At 37.9% G+C, this 16,230-nt stretch overlaps 2 protein-coding genes across 3 annotated transcripts in view; one reads left to right on the plus strand and one right to left on the minus strand.

Moving 5' to 3' along the window:
• Positions 1-16,230, minus strand: part of nbeab (neurobeachin b) — a 322,601-nt gene that overhangs the window by 98,898 nt on the left and 207,473 nt on the right. The window lies entirely within an intron of this gene.
• Positions 14,261-15,549, plus strand: mab21l1 (mab-21-like 1). Its single transcript, XM_063016987.1, has one exon. It carries the CDS (start codon positions 14,325-14,327, stop codon positions 15,402-15,404), a length of 1,080 nt encoding a protein of 359 aa, XP_062873057.1. The 5' UTR covers positions 14,261-14,324; the 3' UTR covers positions 15,405-15,549.

Raw genomic sequence — 16,230 nt, forward strand, 5'->3', positions numbered from 1 at the left:
GCGTAAATGTCAAAACTTTTTTATTTACATAAATCAATATTTTTAATACTATGTCTGAACAACTAATTTTCTTATTAATTTCTTACTTTAAATTTATGTCCATTTATGCTAATAAACACATTAAAGTTAAAAGTCATTGTGTGTGTATATCTGAGGTTAATATAAGTACAGTGGTACCTTGTAACTCAACGTCCCCTAAACTCAAAATCTTTGAAACTCAACGGCCTTCATCGAGAAATCTGTACCCTTAAACTCAACGTTTCCCTTAAACTCAACGTGTGACTGCTGCTTTGCTCAGCGCTCAGCTCAGCTCAGCGAACATGAGACGAATCTACATTTGGGTGAAACAACTGTCAGATTCACTCTGAAAACTCCACATGTATCTGTGTTTATCTGGATTTTTCACCTGTTTCACTTTTAAACTTGTGTTACAGCTCAAGGTTCTGAGAAATTGTAAGAATCAGGTTAACACTTATAGTTAAAAAAAAATAATAATAATAATAATGTGACTTAATGTATTAAAAGAACAACATAGAAACACTAAATCTCTCTTAATTATTACTGCTTATAAGTTCTCTCCACTAATTAAGAAGCATAAGAAAACAATAAAGAAGTAAAGGTAAACAGCAGGTTTTACTGTATTTTTGATTGATTTTTAACTATTTTTTAATTGTATTTCAGTGTTGTTATATTATATTTGTGTTATATTTAGTGTATAAGTGTCAAAAACAACCCCATTATTTTACATCAGCCTAAAATATACGCAGTTCTACGGGACCATGGAACGCATTAACAGGTTTCCCAAAACATCTCCCAGAACCACTTGACGTTGAGTGTCAATGTACCACTGTACTAGATTTATATTAAAAAACAAAAATGAAAGTGGTAAGTGGTTCAATAATGGTTTACCCCCAATCTACAAAAAGTAAAAAAAAAAATTATCTCCAGCTTAATTGGACCTATTTGTTTATTACCTAAACAAAACAATATGTTAATCACTCTTAACAATCAATTTAAAATTGATTTTACCAAATTAAATCAATAATGCTACCTGCTGAAGCTGGTAGCTGGTGATCTAGACGCCTCTTCTAGCCTGAGGCCTGTTCCTGAGCTATACTGCCCCATGGTTTGTTTCCTCCAGTGCTGTCAGCTGGTTTCTCATAAAATCCACAGCTGCTGAATTTTGATTATGGTGAGCACTTGGCATAAAGAAGCTGTGACAGGTGAACTGTCCAGTTGCCTCTTTTAATGTATATTTGTTGTACTGAATGAGTTCAGAAAAAAATATATATAATAATAACCTCAAATTAAGCTATGTTAATAATAATAATAGTAAATCTGTACATCCTACTCATCTATCACATCACATCACAGTTTTAAAATTAACACTGCCATAATTTAATACCTTAAAAAAAATCTTGATTCATTTAAAGAAAAAAAATACTTTGGGAATACTTGGGAACAAGAACTGTGGTTATGTAGTTATATGTAGTTATGATAATATATGATCATATATAAGCATGGCTGTGGTAGTGTAATAATGGTGGAGTGCGTTGTTGTACAAGGACTTGTGAATTTTGAGCTCTATAAAAATCTACTTTCTATTAGAAAATAATAGGGAATCCAAAGTCATCTGATCATAAGATGAAGCTGTGGTGTATATGAGATGCTACAGTACAATGACCCATAATAGTAAGTATTAAAAGTAGGTTTAAATCAGAATGCCTGGAAATAAACCAAACTTAGGTTTTAGTGTGGACTAGTCAAGTCCTGACTTCATATTAATAAAGATTGAGTAGAAAGAACTTAATGCCCAAACGCTAAGCAGTGAGTCTGGTTTAAAGCAGTTGAGCAAAAAAAGAGTGGGGTAAAAAATAGAACAGAAAAAAAATCCAAATACAAACAGTTTAATAGAGTTCCTTGTTAAGAAATACACACATGCGCAGTCCATTAATAAAAACCAATTAATTCTAACCACTGTGAAATGTAAAAGCTCTGAAAATCACGCTGGCATAAAACCACCCTAAAGGTATCGATCATTGAAACCTTCATTGAGGTTGCACGTCAGCCTCACAAAAGTGCTCATATGGTGTTAATGAGCGTGTAATATAAGCGGCTGGACACTAGGCCTGTATGATGCAGCCTTATACGAACCAGAGCAGCGGCCCTGGAACTGTCTCTCAACATCACTCAAACGCAATCAAGAGGAATAAATATCAGGTCTGGTTATGGCAGCTGTAATCACTAACCATAACACCAAGACGTTCAGTGAATATTCATGAATATAGCATGCATGGGGGTCAGTGTGGGTCAGGTTTTAAATTGGCACAATGTACTACTGTGCATTATTAGAGTGAAATGCCACTTCCTTGGGGAAACTCTTCTTGCTATCAAAAACCAGGTCTGCCTTTAAAGAGAAATCTAAACATTTAGATGTAATTAAAGTTAATATAGTTAGATAATATAATTAGATATAACTATTTTAATAATTTGCTTTAAAAAGTCAAAGCAAATTGTAGCAATTTGCCTAACAACCATCAGTAAAAAAGAGTGCACAGGCGTAGGATGGGGGCTTGTCCATGTTACTAATGGAAATGATATACGTCAATATGGCCTTGTCTCCTCCCATGTGTCCTCCCATCATCCAAAACAAAGAAACTGGCAAGTTATGAACTGCCTGCACCACTCTGGTGAGTCCATAAAACAACTGGCCCCAGTCACCAGGGAGAGACCCCTCCCAGTCCCAGTGCCGCCCCTCTCAAACAGGACCACCAGATGACACAGATGGGGCGAGGGCAAACAAAAAAGGGGGCTCCCTCTGTAGTGACCCAGATCCTTTTCAAAAAGCCACTCAAGCAACAAATTGGTGAAAGCTGGGACCTCGCAACACTAAAGGTTTCTGCTCTTTTATTAGCCAACCTTGCTGGTCGCAATAAACATAGACTGATTTATGAGTGCACAAGACATCATGTTTAAGCAATATATGCAAGCCAGCCAGACTGGAATGTGTCTTAAATGTAGTAAAATGTGGAAGCTTTACTGGTGAGATATAGTACTAGCACTAATGCAGACTGCTAATGCATGGATTTCATGTATGAGCTGCATTTTATTCAAACTATTGCATTATTGGTATCACTTTTTTAATGCCTTAATGGGGTGTCATAAGTTAATACCAATAAAAAGGCATACAGATCATGATCAGTTTGTCTGGGAATTATTTATTTATTTACGATATTTACGATTTATTTGTATACGATACAAAAAATATGGCACCCTGGTAATGAAGTGGCTTGAAACTGTGACCTTCTGATTACTAGTCTGATCTTTTAATTGCAAAGCTAGCACTGGTTCTCTGTTTACATTGACTTATGGTCTAAATAATTACGTTTTTTTTGTTTTGTTTAATATACATAACAGATTAATTCCAATCAAAACTTAATAATTTTAGCACTATAACATGAATATCTATCACAATCCAGTCTACCAAAATGAAGGTTATTTAGTTTGTTCTATGTAGAACCCTACAGCAAAAAAGGTCCTAGTTGCCCACTTTTACAAAGTAATTTTAAAAGACTTAGAACTTTTAAAGCAGAAATATGTGTGTGCAGTGATACCAGTTTAAACTGATGTACCTATTGATACTGATATCCTTCATTTACACAGTAAGTTTGGTGCATTCCTACTAGAACTATTGATCATTAGAAATAAAACTACTATTAATACTATTAAAACATTAAAAGCAAGTCCAGATCATTATTTCTAGGTTAAAGAGTACTACTAAAAGTACTACTATTATACAATATTTTGTTCATTGTTGCATTTGACTATATAAACCAAACTGGATAGCTTTAGGATCGTAAGTGCCCAGTCCTGCACTGCCTGACAGTTTGTGCTCATAAAGAACATTTAGATTTACACACAGGACTAGCCAACTAGAAATAGTTCTACTTATATCTTTGGTTCCTCTGCTGTAAATAAATTATGGGACCTCTGGTACGGAAAACATTTTTTGACAGTCTAACTAATCAACAGAGTGACTTGACCTATAGTACTATGCAAATAAAATTCAATGGAAACCGTTTCATATTTTTATAGCCATAGTTTTAATCTTGTGTCCTTTCTGTAAGTCATCAGCTACAGAGAGCTTAATGTAGAGCCCTGTACAAAAAAATGTTTCTTAGTTTGATGCATTTGAAGGACATCTTATGATTTTAAGAGGATGCTTTCGAAAAATAGAAATGGTTCTACCTAGAATTGCTAACCAAAGCCTTTTAGAAAAAATATAACTGGATGAAAACATTTTTGCTTGATGTGTCTCTGTTTTGCTTTGTCTCTTTGGGAAAAACCTTAAATGTTTTGCAATAGAAAAAGGTCCAGGTAGAACCTCTTTAAAAGTATTTTGGTCCCACAGAAACCCTTAGAGAAGGGAAGACCTGTAATAATATTTAATGGGTTTTTAAGTAAAGAATTAGAGCTGTTATGTTTTTTTTCTAATAACATAAAAATCTGCTTATTATTTTATATACTTTTTTCGTTCTCTGCATCTTTTCTATCCTGATTCACTTTCACTATTACAGCTCACTGGCTCCCTCTCCCTCCTTCCCTCCACCTCCACATTCACCTCCGTTCCCTCTCTTTCCGCTCCTCCCCAAAAGCAATCTGCATAGAGAGACATTTGTCATCATTAGCCCTGCTCCGACAGTTGGCACCCGGCACCTCAGATCTCGAGAACTTGCAATTATGAAGCCTTCATCTCGTATTTGGGTTACATGGCCTAATTTCATCATGGCCTTCAAGCTCCAGCATTTCATTACCCAACCCAACCCAAGCCCCCCAACCTGAGGAAGACTGCAGCTTTTTTCTTGCTCTTTTTTCCCCTTTGTTTTGCTTTCTTTGCAACCAGCTGTTTGGAGCCGGTGCTGCTTAAAACAGGGTTTCCTTATTAATTTGAAAAGCATCAAGGCATTGTCCACGAGGGGCTGTTGTAAAGATGCTTCGGTAGAGTGTCATCGGGTCAGTGGGCAAATGATTACGGATGCAACCTCTAGACACAAGCCGTCTCTCGTAGACATTAAGATTAATCGCTAGGAGTTGGGAGGGCTGGCACTGGATGTGCACTTCCTAAAGGAAGAGTTTGAGGTATAAAAAAGCTTTCATCAGATACGCTAAAACTAAAGACACTTCTAATTTAAAATATTTCAATCAAATTTTTTTTCTTGGCAAAATAGCCTTCTTCATTGATAAATTAAAACTATGATAATGCACCAGTGCCATTTATCAGGGAAACCATTGAGCATTGTGCACTAAAGTGGTAAAAAAAAAAAAAAGCCATTACACCAAAGTGATTCACTCGACTCTTTTCGGAATACCCTTGCTCTCCCTTTTTGTGGGCACTTAAAAGACAGTAAAGTTCATTTGTGTTTTCAGGGTTGGGGTTTATAGAGGTGGTTTAAACACATATGGCTTTAGCACGGCTAGCTGCTGCTTACACGGCCCTGGCCTCGGAAACGTGCGCCTCGGGCTGTTTTGTCCTCGACTACCAAACACCCATGGGAGGAGGTCGCTAATGCGGCATGGAAACTAAAACAAATGGAGAGACTGGAACTGAGGCTGAGAAGGTAGGGGGGCTGACAGGCGGGAGGCATAAGGAAATTAACTGGGAGTCCTGTGGTGCAGCCATATTGCCTGGAATAACCGAATTCGCCTCGGCCTCAAAAGCTCAATGACAATTCTGCTATCCAGTAACAGCTAGTTGAGAAGGATATGTCATAATAAGTGTCTGCCTCGCATAATACGTCCTGTTCTAGCGCTAGGCTCCTCGCTAATATCGCTCGTCTCAAACGACAAGGCCCTTAATCTGATTTATATTCCACTAGGCCACTCCATTAAATCCACTTGATAATCTGTGCACTGACCTAGCTGCATCCTTTGGCTCTGATCCATTTCTGCTGTTCTTTCCGAGCACAAAGAAACAATCCCGATGAGCCGGGCACAAAGAACCATGGCTGTGTAATGACGGAATACAGCCACAATGACCTCTTGTCAGTGAATAATAGGATTATTAACATAGACATGGAAAAAAATACTATTAACTTCAATTAAGGAAGGACGACAGCTGTAAAGCTGCGAATAGGTTTTAGTGCATAGCAGATTTTAAAGCTTAGTATTTAAATCTGTATTGAAATAGTTCTGGGAGGAAAGCACTGTGTGAATCTTAAATTAGCTCATTAAATAACATTGATTGAAACTTATGTAATGATGTTCCTTTTTTAACAAAAAAAAAAGTTTATATTAACAAATTAATAGTTCTAAATACTGTCATCTCCAGAATCATTGGCACTCTCAGAAAAAATAAGTAAAACATCCTATTCTGCAAAAAATGCTTGATCTCATACTGGGTAAATAAATAAATGATATAATAAGTACATATAATAAATATTTAATATATAATTGATACCTTACATTTTAAATCTAACCTTCCATTAAAGTTGAAATCAATATTCCAAAAAAGGTCATATACATATATACAGTCTGACCACTATATACACATATACATATATACATACATATACATACACACACACACACACACACACACACACACACACACATATACTGTATATATAGTGGAGTATATACTGTATGTGTATAAATGTGAGGTGACACTAAATTCAAACTAAAAGGACACAAGTGTATTTTGCCCCACGCACAGCAAGGAGGGTGGTAAAAGATCAAACATTTATCCAAAGATCACACTTTCTCTCATTTTTTTTTTTATGTGTGATTTTGGGCTAATTTTACCCAATTTTTTTTGTTTGTTTTGCCAATAATTAAATCCAGAGTTTAATGTTTGGAGGTTGCTTCCACCTACACTGACCTAACATGTGCAATATTATACACTATTAAATTAATTAATAAATTTGTCATTTAATTATTGAATAGAAGTAGTAGTAGTACCTTTGAGTACTCTAGTTTCCTCCGACCTCTCAAAAGATGCAGTAAATTGGTTAGGGTCATTTATTTATGGTTGGTGTTCAACACAACGTGACCCTGTGTTAACAGTGTTTAAATTTCTGGGACTCACACTTGTACATCTAATTCAATCATCAACATAAATAAAACATTTAAATCACTCATTACTTAAATTAATAGATTTGTTTTAAAGGTTTTTTTTTCCTTATAGAGGCTTAAGAGAGAAAAGCAAAAAGGTATCAGATTTCCTATTACAACTTGAGGTCATTTTAACACTGTTTAATGGTTCTTGTGGGACAGTTAAGTGTGGTGTCACATGCCATTTTGGGATGTTTGACAAGGCCCATTACCGGGCTGGAGAAATGTCCTGACAGCAGGATCATCAGGACGAGAGGAGAGAGGGGCAGAAGAAAAATGAAGAGATCACTGGGGAGGAAACTGGAAAACAAAGGGGCCTTCAGCAGGCTAAACGTGTCCTCGGTCATACGCTGGTTCAACATGGACTCTAACCGGACGCATTATATTGATTTACACTATCACACGTCCCATTCACTGAGTCAGAAATGGCTCCAGTACTGAGGGCAAAACAGCAAGATGGTAAGATGGCGCTCTTTAGGAATGAAGACACACACTGAGTGAGGTTACAAAGACATAAAAAGGAGACGAGAGGTCAAGGGAGAGCTGAAGTGCCCTAGGTCAGATTTGAAAGCTCATAAGAATGAGTTATAAGCCACGGACGATTTGATGGCGTGCATGGATTTGGTAAACTGCTTCAACAATGACATAAAAATGGAGAAACTATGCCTTGATGAAGTGCTCATGATTCAGGTCTTCAGATGAATTATAACTAGTAAAAACACACAAGAAATGCTTCTTTTAACAATCACAAGTTAAACATGGGGCTGAGCTTCTTCAAACCAAGAGCCCGCATAGAGGCCGCTGACCCACAGCACATGCTACAGATTAGCCGAGCTTAATCCCAGTGAAATGTGGCCAGAAACTGAGAAATACTGAGACAAACATCGGCAAACACCAGGAACTCAATTGCTTTTTGACTCAACTTACAGTTTTCTTTCATTTAAAGCAGCTATAAGCAATGTAATACTACTACTACTACTACTACTACTATTACTAATAATAATAATAATAATAATGAGTTTAATAATAATATGTTTAATAATGGGTTTAATACATGTCCACAGCATTTTCCCAATTTTATAATTGCTCGTTTCCACCCACAGCAGTGGGACCAATCTAAAAGGGCAAAGGCTAGCCACAAAACTCAGTTGTGCTTATCTTCAACTCCTAGACAATGAAGGCTTCGGCATCATCAATGCTGAAACTTTTCATAAAAAATTAGACACATACTTAAATATAAGTTTTATGACACTGATATTTATGCATATTTAGGTCTAAATTACTTTCCCATCACCCCTGGCAAACTGCTGCAGCTGCCACAAAACAGAAGCAGGAGCACTTATAACAATGCATTACTGGAGAATTGCACTCAAAAGCACACATGAAAATCCTTTAAAAGAGAAAAAAAATACCTTAAAGACATATAAGGAGGAAATTTCAGAGGAAAAATGGCAAGAAAAACAAATCAATCTTAGCTTTTTGACTATCTTAAGCAGAGGACAAACACAACACTTGAGAATCACCATGCTGGCTTAGTATAGGACAAGTATAGGGTGTGCTTGGTGTGAGAACATAAAGGAATTCTGGGAAATGTTGGTGGTACATTCTATCATGCTTAATAAAATAATCTAGTACATCAAAGACCGATTCCTTTTACAGCATTTGTTTTGGGGTGGACCATTGAGCACAAATCTATTTCACTGTGTAATTGTGTGTTAATAATGTGTGTTATGTGTGTGTTAATTATTAGTCTTTTATACATTAATAAATAAATGCATAGCGTACATTTGATTGATAAAATAAATAGATAAATCAATAAAAAAGGTTGAGACACTCTATTCTGATTCACACGCAAATATTCCATTAGTAACTCTATAATCACCTGTTATACATATTGCTTTACCATATGGCCTAAATGCCTGATCTTGGTCCAATAACAGCAGAGCTATTAATTATGGTTGAGGTAATCCTCAAGCTGGACTGTGCTAAGTAAACTACAGTAAGAGCCCAACCCACTACAGTGTCTTAACTCCACACTCGCCCCACATGTTCAAGACATAATGGTGATTTGCTCATCTCCCTGTTTTTAAAAATCAATGCAAGAGGTGTTTGGATGTGTGCTATCTCCAACCATGAGCATTAACATGGACTTGCTTTCACTCTTCTGGAATTTGGAGTGTGTACATGGACATTTGTGCTTATTTAGTTGAGAGCACATGTGAAGTCTGACTCTAATGCTGCTGGATGAAGGGGTCTGACCCGCAACTGAGAACTTCAAGTTGGAAGGATTATTATGTTGTTATTATATATTATACTAGTGTATATTGTTTATCTACACTGTCTGGTCCATCACACGCTTAGGTGGCGGTCTATTTCGCTTACCCACCACTGCTGAGATCTGGATGCATACTTTATCGCTGAGCCACCTTGTACCTTCTGGGAATATCAAACTGAAAATACAAAACTTCAACCCTAAAGGTACCACCCCAGTAACAACATGTACTTCTAGCTTCTAGTAATTTAATTTCTGAGAATATAGGGGGTAATTTGAGTGGGCAGGTAACCTACTGGCATGTTTGTGCATCTAGGATTAAAAGAGAGTACCTGTGGACAATGAAAGAACATGTCAAACTCCACACAATAGTAACCGGAGGAAAGTATGGAACCTGTTACTGAACAGTACGTTGCATCAAGATGCCACCCAAAAGTAACTATTTATTTAGAATATTGGCGTACAAAATTCAGCAGACATTTTATTAACCACTGTTAGTTTATTTAGTGTGTTTATCCAGAGAGGCAGTGTGGAGGGGAAACACTGAATATATTTCCATCCAACCTTAAGCTTTCCTTCAAAAAGCCCACCAAAACACACACACACACACACACACACACACACTCCGTCATCCTTTAAAGAGTGAGACGGGTTCAACTGAGCACTGCCTGATGCTGCAGCTGACTTCAGCTTAGTGTGTGTGTGTGTGTGTGTGTGTGTGTGCGCGTGTGTGTGTGTGTGTGTTTTGCACATAACCTGAATTAACCAACTGAATGGCCTTAAAATATCCAAAACTAATTCAGTTACAGCCGAAATCTGCCAAATTTAGCAGTAATAAAACATCAGGAACAGCTACAACTGCAAATATATAATGAACTAAATACTGTATTTAAAAATACTATATGTAAGAGTACTGTATATAAGACATTGGTGTTTTACTGCATTAAGCAGCAATAATGAATTATGTTAGAAGGATTAAGTCTTTTATTCAGTAGACATAGTTGTTGTTAGTGTTTTGTAATGTTTAGTAAATGTGCTACTATTCACATCTTATTGTGTTTAGTATTTTATTCTGCTGAGTGTTTGTAGTGGTTAGCATTTCATTATTTTTGTAGTGTACAGTGTATCACAAAAGTGAGTACACCCCTCACATTTCTGCAGATATTTAAGTATATCTTTTCATGGGACAACACTGACAAAATGACACTTTGACACAATGAAAAGTAGTCTGTGTGCAGCTTATATAACAGTGTAAATTTATTCTTCCCTCAAAATAACTCAATATACAGTCATTAATGTCTAAACCACCGGCAACAAAAGTGAGTACACCCCTTAGTGAAAGTTCCTGAAGTGTCAATATTTTGTGTGGCCATCATTGTTTCCCAGAACTGCCTTAACTCTCCTGGGCATGGAGTTTACCAGAGCTTCACAGGTTGCCACTGTAATGCTTTTCCACTCCTCCATGACGACATCACGGAGCTGGCGGATATTCGAGACTTTGCGCTCCTCCACCTTCCGCTTGAGGATGCACCAAAGATGTTCTATTGGGTTTAGGTCTGGAGACATGCTTGGCCAGTCCATCACCTTTACCCTCAGCCTCTTCAATAAAGCAGTGGTCGTCTTAGAGGTGTGTTTGGGGTCATTATCATGCTGGAACACTGCCCTGCGACCCAGTTTCCAGAGGGAGGGGATCATGCTCTGCTTCAGTATTTCACAGTACATATTGGAGTTCATGTGTCCCTCAATGAAATGTAACTCCCCAACACCTGCTGCACTCATGCAGCCCCAGACCATGGCATTCCCACCACCATGCTTGACTGTAGGCATGACACACTTATCTTTGTACTCCTCACCTGATTGCCGCCACACATGCTTGAGACCATCTGAACCAAACAAATGAATCTTGGTCTCATCAGACCATAGGACATGGTTCCAGTAATCCATGTCCTTTGTTGACATGTCTTCAGCAAACTGTTTGCGGGCTTTCTTGTGTAGAGACTTCAGAAGAGGCTTCCTTCTGGGGTGACAGCCATGCAGACCAATTTGATGTAGTGTGCGGCGTATGGTCTGAGCACTGACAGGCTGACCCCCCACCTTTTCAATCTCTGCAGCAATGCTGACAGCACTCCTGCGCCTATCTTTCAAAGACAGCAGTTGGATGTGACGCTGAGCACGTGCACTCAGCTTCTTTGGACGACCAACGCGAGGTCTGTTCTGAGTGGACCCTGCTCTTTTAAAACACTGGATGATCTTGGCCACTGTGCTGCAGCCTAGTTTCAGGGTGTTGGCAATCTTCTTGTAGCCTTGGCCATCTTCATGTAGCGCAACAATTCGTCTTTTAGGATCCTCAGAGAGTTCTTTGCCATGAGGTGCCATGTTGGAACTTTCAGTGACCAGTATGAGAGAGTGTGAGAGCTGTACTACTAAATTGAACACACCTGCTCCCTATGCACACCTGAGACCTAGTAACACTAACGAGTCACATGACATTTTGGAGGGAAAATGACAAGCAGTGCTCAATTTGGACATTTAGGGGTGTAGTCTCTTAGGGGTGTACTCACTTTTGTTGCCGGTGGTTTAGACATTAATGGCTGTATATTGAGTTATTTTGAGGGAAGAATAAATTTACACTGTTATATAAGCTGCACACAGACTACTTTTCATTGTGTCAAAGTGTCATTTTGTCAGTGTTGTCCCATGAAAAGATATACTTAAATATCTGCAGAAATGTGAGGGGTGTACTCACTTTTGTGATACACTGTATATATTTTTTCTTAATTTCAGTATTAGCAGCAGTATCGTTATATTCAATAGTTGTAGTAATTATTTTTTGTGATTACCTTATAATATTACAAAAAGAACAATAATAATAATAATAATAATGATTAGTATTATTATTATTATTATTATTATTATCTCTAGTAGCCACTATATTCAGTAATAATCGAGTATACTCCTAACATCTTAATTTATAGCATTTACTGTTTTATTAAATAGGGTAGTACTTAGTATTTTACATTTAGTTACATTATATTGTATTAACAGTGGTAAATAATAATGACAACATTTCGAAATAATAAGAAAAATAATAATAATAAAAATACAAATACAAATAAAATGAATAACACGAAGACGACGAAAAATGTAACCAGATTTATCAGATCAAGTTATAATAAACTGTAATGATATATTAAGATATATTACATAATAAAATGTAAAAATAAATAAATAAAAACGTTTTAAAAATAAAGAAAACGATGCGTCAAGAGGTTTGTTATGCGCTTCTCTAAAATGATATAACTACTACTGATTAGTTCTTTAAACTGATATTATTTTATGGGTTTTACTGCTTAAATTACTGCTTACATTTGTTAATTTATTATTAACATGAATATAAACAAAGTCTCTTTTACTCTCCATCACATCGAACATCGTCCTCCTCTAAACAGACCTGATCTCCTCCTGTATAATCGGTGTGATTCTCTCCGCGGTGTGTGAGCGCATCATCCCGCCGCCTCCGCGCTTCAGCTCGTTAATACAGAAAATAGTGCCACTGTTATTTACAGGCTGTTTAATTAAGAGAAAATTACAAATCTGGAGTATTTCTGAACGAAACATAAACGCCAGGATTTAAAGCTTCCAACTCTTCCTCTACCCACGTCTACATAAACACGAAATGTGTTTTAATCTACAGATTACTAAAGTACAGAAATTTGATTCATAATATACATGAGCCGAAGCAAATTTTACATTACACATTTAAATAAAATAAAACTAAAACTAATACATGTTTAAATTAAAATAACGTAATACTAAAACACACAAAATGAATCATTTTTAATAAACGAAAATCCATTCACTATAATGGCCTATTATGCGCGCTTTTAGAATTATGATCACCACGGTTAACCACAGTATTAAATATGCTGTTTTATTTGAACATCGCTTCATGAAAACAACTTGCGCGACTTAAAAGTACAAAATAATAAATAAAAAAAAACAGCAAAATAAACCATGTATAAATTGAATTGCCTATTATTGACAAACGAGCACACTTCACCAAAAAAAAAACTATACTTATTGTTAATACAATGCAAAAATAATAGTACAAAATATATAAATAAATAATAGCGTCAATCAAAGATTATATATATTATAAATAATGCTGTATATTATGTATAGAACAATAATACAATGCAAATATTATGTATAATACAATGCAAAAATAATAGTAAATAATAATAATAATAATAATATTAGTAATAGCTAGTAAAAAAAAATCTAAGATTATATATGCACGAATAACATAAAAAAAATACAAATAAACCTGCTCTTTTTTCTCTGCCCAAAGTGAAGCCTATAGGTGTGCCTTCTCCTGAAGTCTCGTTTAGATTTAGTCTGATATATAAAAGCCCAAGATTTAATCCGCTGTCCATAAAAAACCGAAAGCGGTGACGCACCGGGCAGCCATTGGCTGCGCGCAAAAACCCCTCCCGTTATAATTTCACTGGAGCGCGTGCCGAGACCTGAAACACACCGACGACACTGGCAAAGCGAGGATATACACACAACTAAACACACACATAGTTACATAGAGTTACACAAACACGGGTACCGAATACTTTCCGACACGCGAGGAACTCGGGCAGGATGCGCGCGGTGTGAATGTGTGTGTGCGCAATACGGATGGACTTTTGATCACTACTGAGGACTTACTTTTTTATTTGTACCTGCAGCAGGACGAGTCGGATGATTTAGGTATCAGTGCGGGGAGGTGCGTTAAGCACCAAAAACAAGCATTTTTCTTTTTTTAATTAAGAAACTTTTTTTCTTCTAAATAGGTCCCGTTTCTTGTCTAGCATTGGCTCCCGTGCAAACAGCCGCGTTGGATCCCTCGGGTTACTGCGAGCCTCCGGTGTATAACCCGGACCTGTGCCCTAACATGATCGCCGCACAGGCAAAGCTCGTCTACCACCTGAACAAATACTACAATGAGAAGTGTCAGGCGCGCAAGGCGGCCATCGCCAAGTCCATCCGCGAAGTCTGCAAGGTGGTCTCGGATGTCCTGAAAGAGGTCGAGGTGCAAGAACCGCGCTTTATCAGCTCCCTCACTGAGCTTGATAACCGGTTCGAGGGCCTCGAGGTGGTCTCTCCAACCGAGTTTGAGGTGGTCCTTTACCTCAATCAGATGGGCGTCTTTAATTTCGTGGATGACGGCTCACTGCCCGGCTGCGCCGTCTTAAAGCTCAGCGACGGCCGCAAGCGCAGCATGTCTCTCTGGGTGGAGTTCATTACAGCCTCAGGTTACCTGTCTGCGCGTAAGATCCGCTCCCGTTTCCAGACCCTGGTGGCGCAAGCCGTGGACAAGTGCAGCTATCGGGACTCGGTGAAAATGGTGGCTGATACGAGCGAGGTGAAGCTGCGCATTCGAGACCGCTATGTGGTGCAGATCACCCCAGCGTTCAAGTGCACAGGCATCTGGCCGCGCAGCGCAGCGCACTGGCCCCTACCTCACATCCCATGGCCCGGGCCAAACCGAGTAGCCGAGGTCAAGGCTGAAGGGTTCAACTTGCTCTCCAAGGAATGCTACTCGCTCAACGGCAAGCAGAGCTCGGCCGAAAGCGACGCCTGGGTGCTACAGTTTGCCGAAGCCGAGAACCGCCTGCTGCTGGGCGGATGCAGAAAAAAATGCCTCTCGCTGCTCAAGACACTGCGCGACCGCCACCTCGAACTGCCCGGCCAGCCTCTCAACAACTACCACATGAAGACTTTGGTTTCCTACGAGTGTGAAAAGCACCCACGGGAATCAGACTGGGACGAGAACTGTCTGGGTGACCGACTGAACGGCATCCTTCTGCAGCTCATCTCGTGTTTGCAGTGCCGCCGGTGCCCGCACTACTTCTTGCCCAACCTTGACCAGTTCCAGGGCAAACCTCACTCGGCTTTGGAGAATGCCGCCAAGCAGACTTGGAGACTCGCCAGGGAGATCCTGACCAATCCTAAAAGTCTGGAAAAGCTTTGAGGTAAAGCAGAGACCCGAGAAATTAGAGCCACATGTACTGCGCAAAAAGAAACTCAAAAGTCGGGTTTGGCATGTTCAGGCCTGAGTGGACTGGACACAAATAATCCCTCACTGCTGGTAAATCTAATTCAACCTTCCAGTGAAATGTGTTTATAAATATATTTTAGATGAGCCTGTCTAAAATACTTTTTATAGGCCACAAAGGACCGGTTCTGTTGCTAACAGGCAACATTTTGAACATTAATATAATTGTTTTGTTTTATTTATCAGTGTTTTGTAGCTAAAAGAGCGGTTACGATCCGACAAATCTCATCATACTTTCTTGTAAAATGTCTTAAATTATTTTGAATATAATTGAAGAAAATTCAGATCATAAAATTACAAATATCATTTTTTTTAAACCTGCAACACTACTATTTAAAATAAAACGTTTATAGACGTTTTGGGGGAAAAAAGACATTTGACAAACCTGTACATCATCATAGGCCTACTAGAAGAATACAAGGGTTGTAAATAAAGAAACAACACGTAATAAAAATCTAATCTTATTCTATCCACTTGTAAACATCCTTATGGAAATTATTTTAAATATTGGCGTCTAAAACGTTTTTTATATATAAACATGAGCCTTACAGAAAAATACAAACTAAAATAACAATGTTTAGTATTAAGTGTTGCTCAGAGGCCTAAACATTCTAACAGCGTCTTTTATCACTTTTTTTTCTTTTCTTTTTGTGGCAAACTTAGACAAACGTGTACATTTTATACTGTAAATACACACATTTGTAGACTGTGAGTCCGCTGGTCTAAATTTTGTGAATGTTGT

The sequence above is a fragment of the Trichomycterus rosablanca genome, chromosome 20 (genome assembly GCF_030014385.1).
Source record: "Trichomycterus rosablanca isolate fTriRos1 chromosome 20, fTriRos1.hap1, whole genome shotgun sequence".
NCBI classification, from domain to species: Eukaryota; Metazoa; Chordata; class Actinopteri; order Siluriformes; family Trichomycteridae; genus Trichomycterus; species Trichomycterus rosablanca.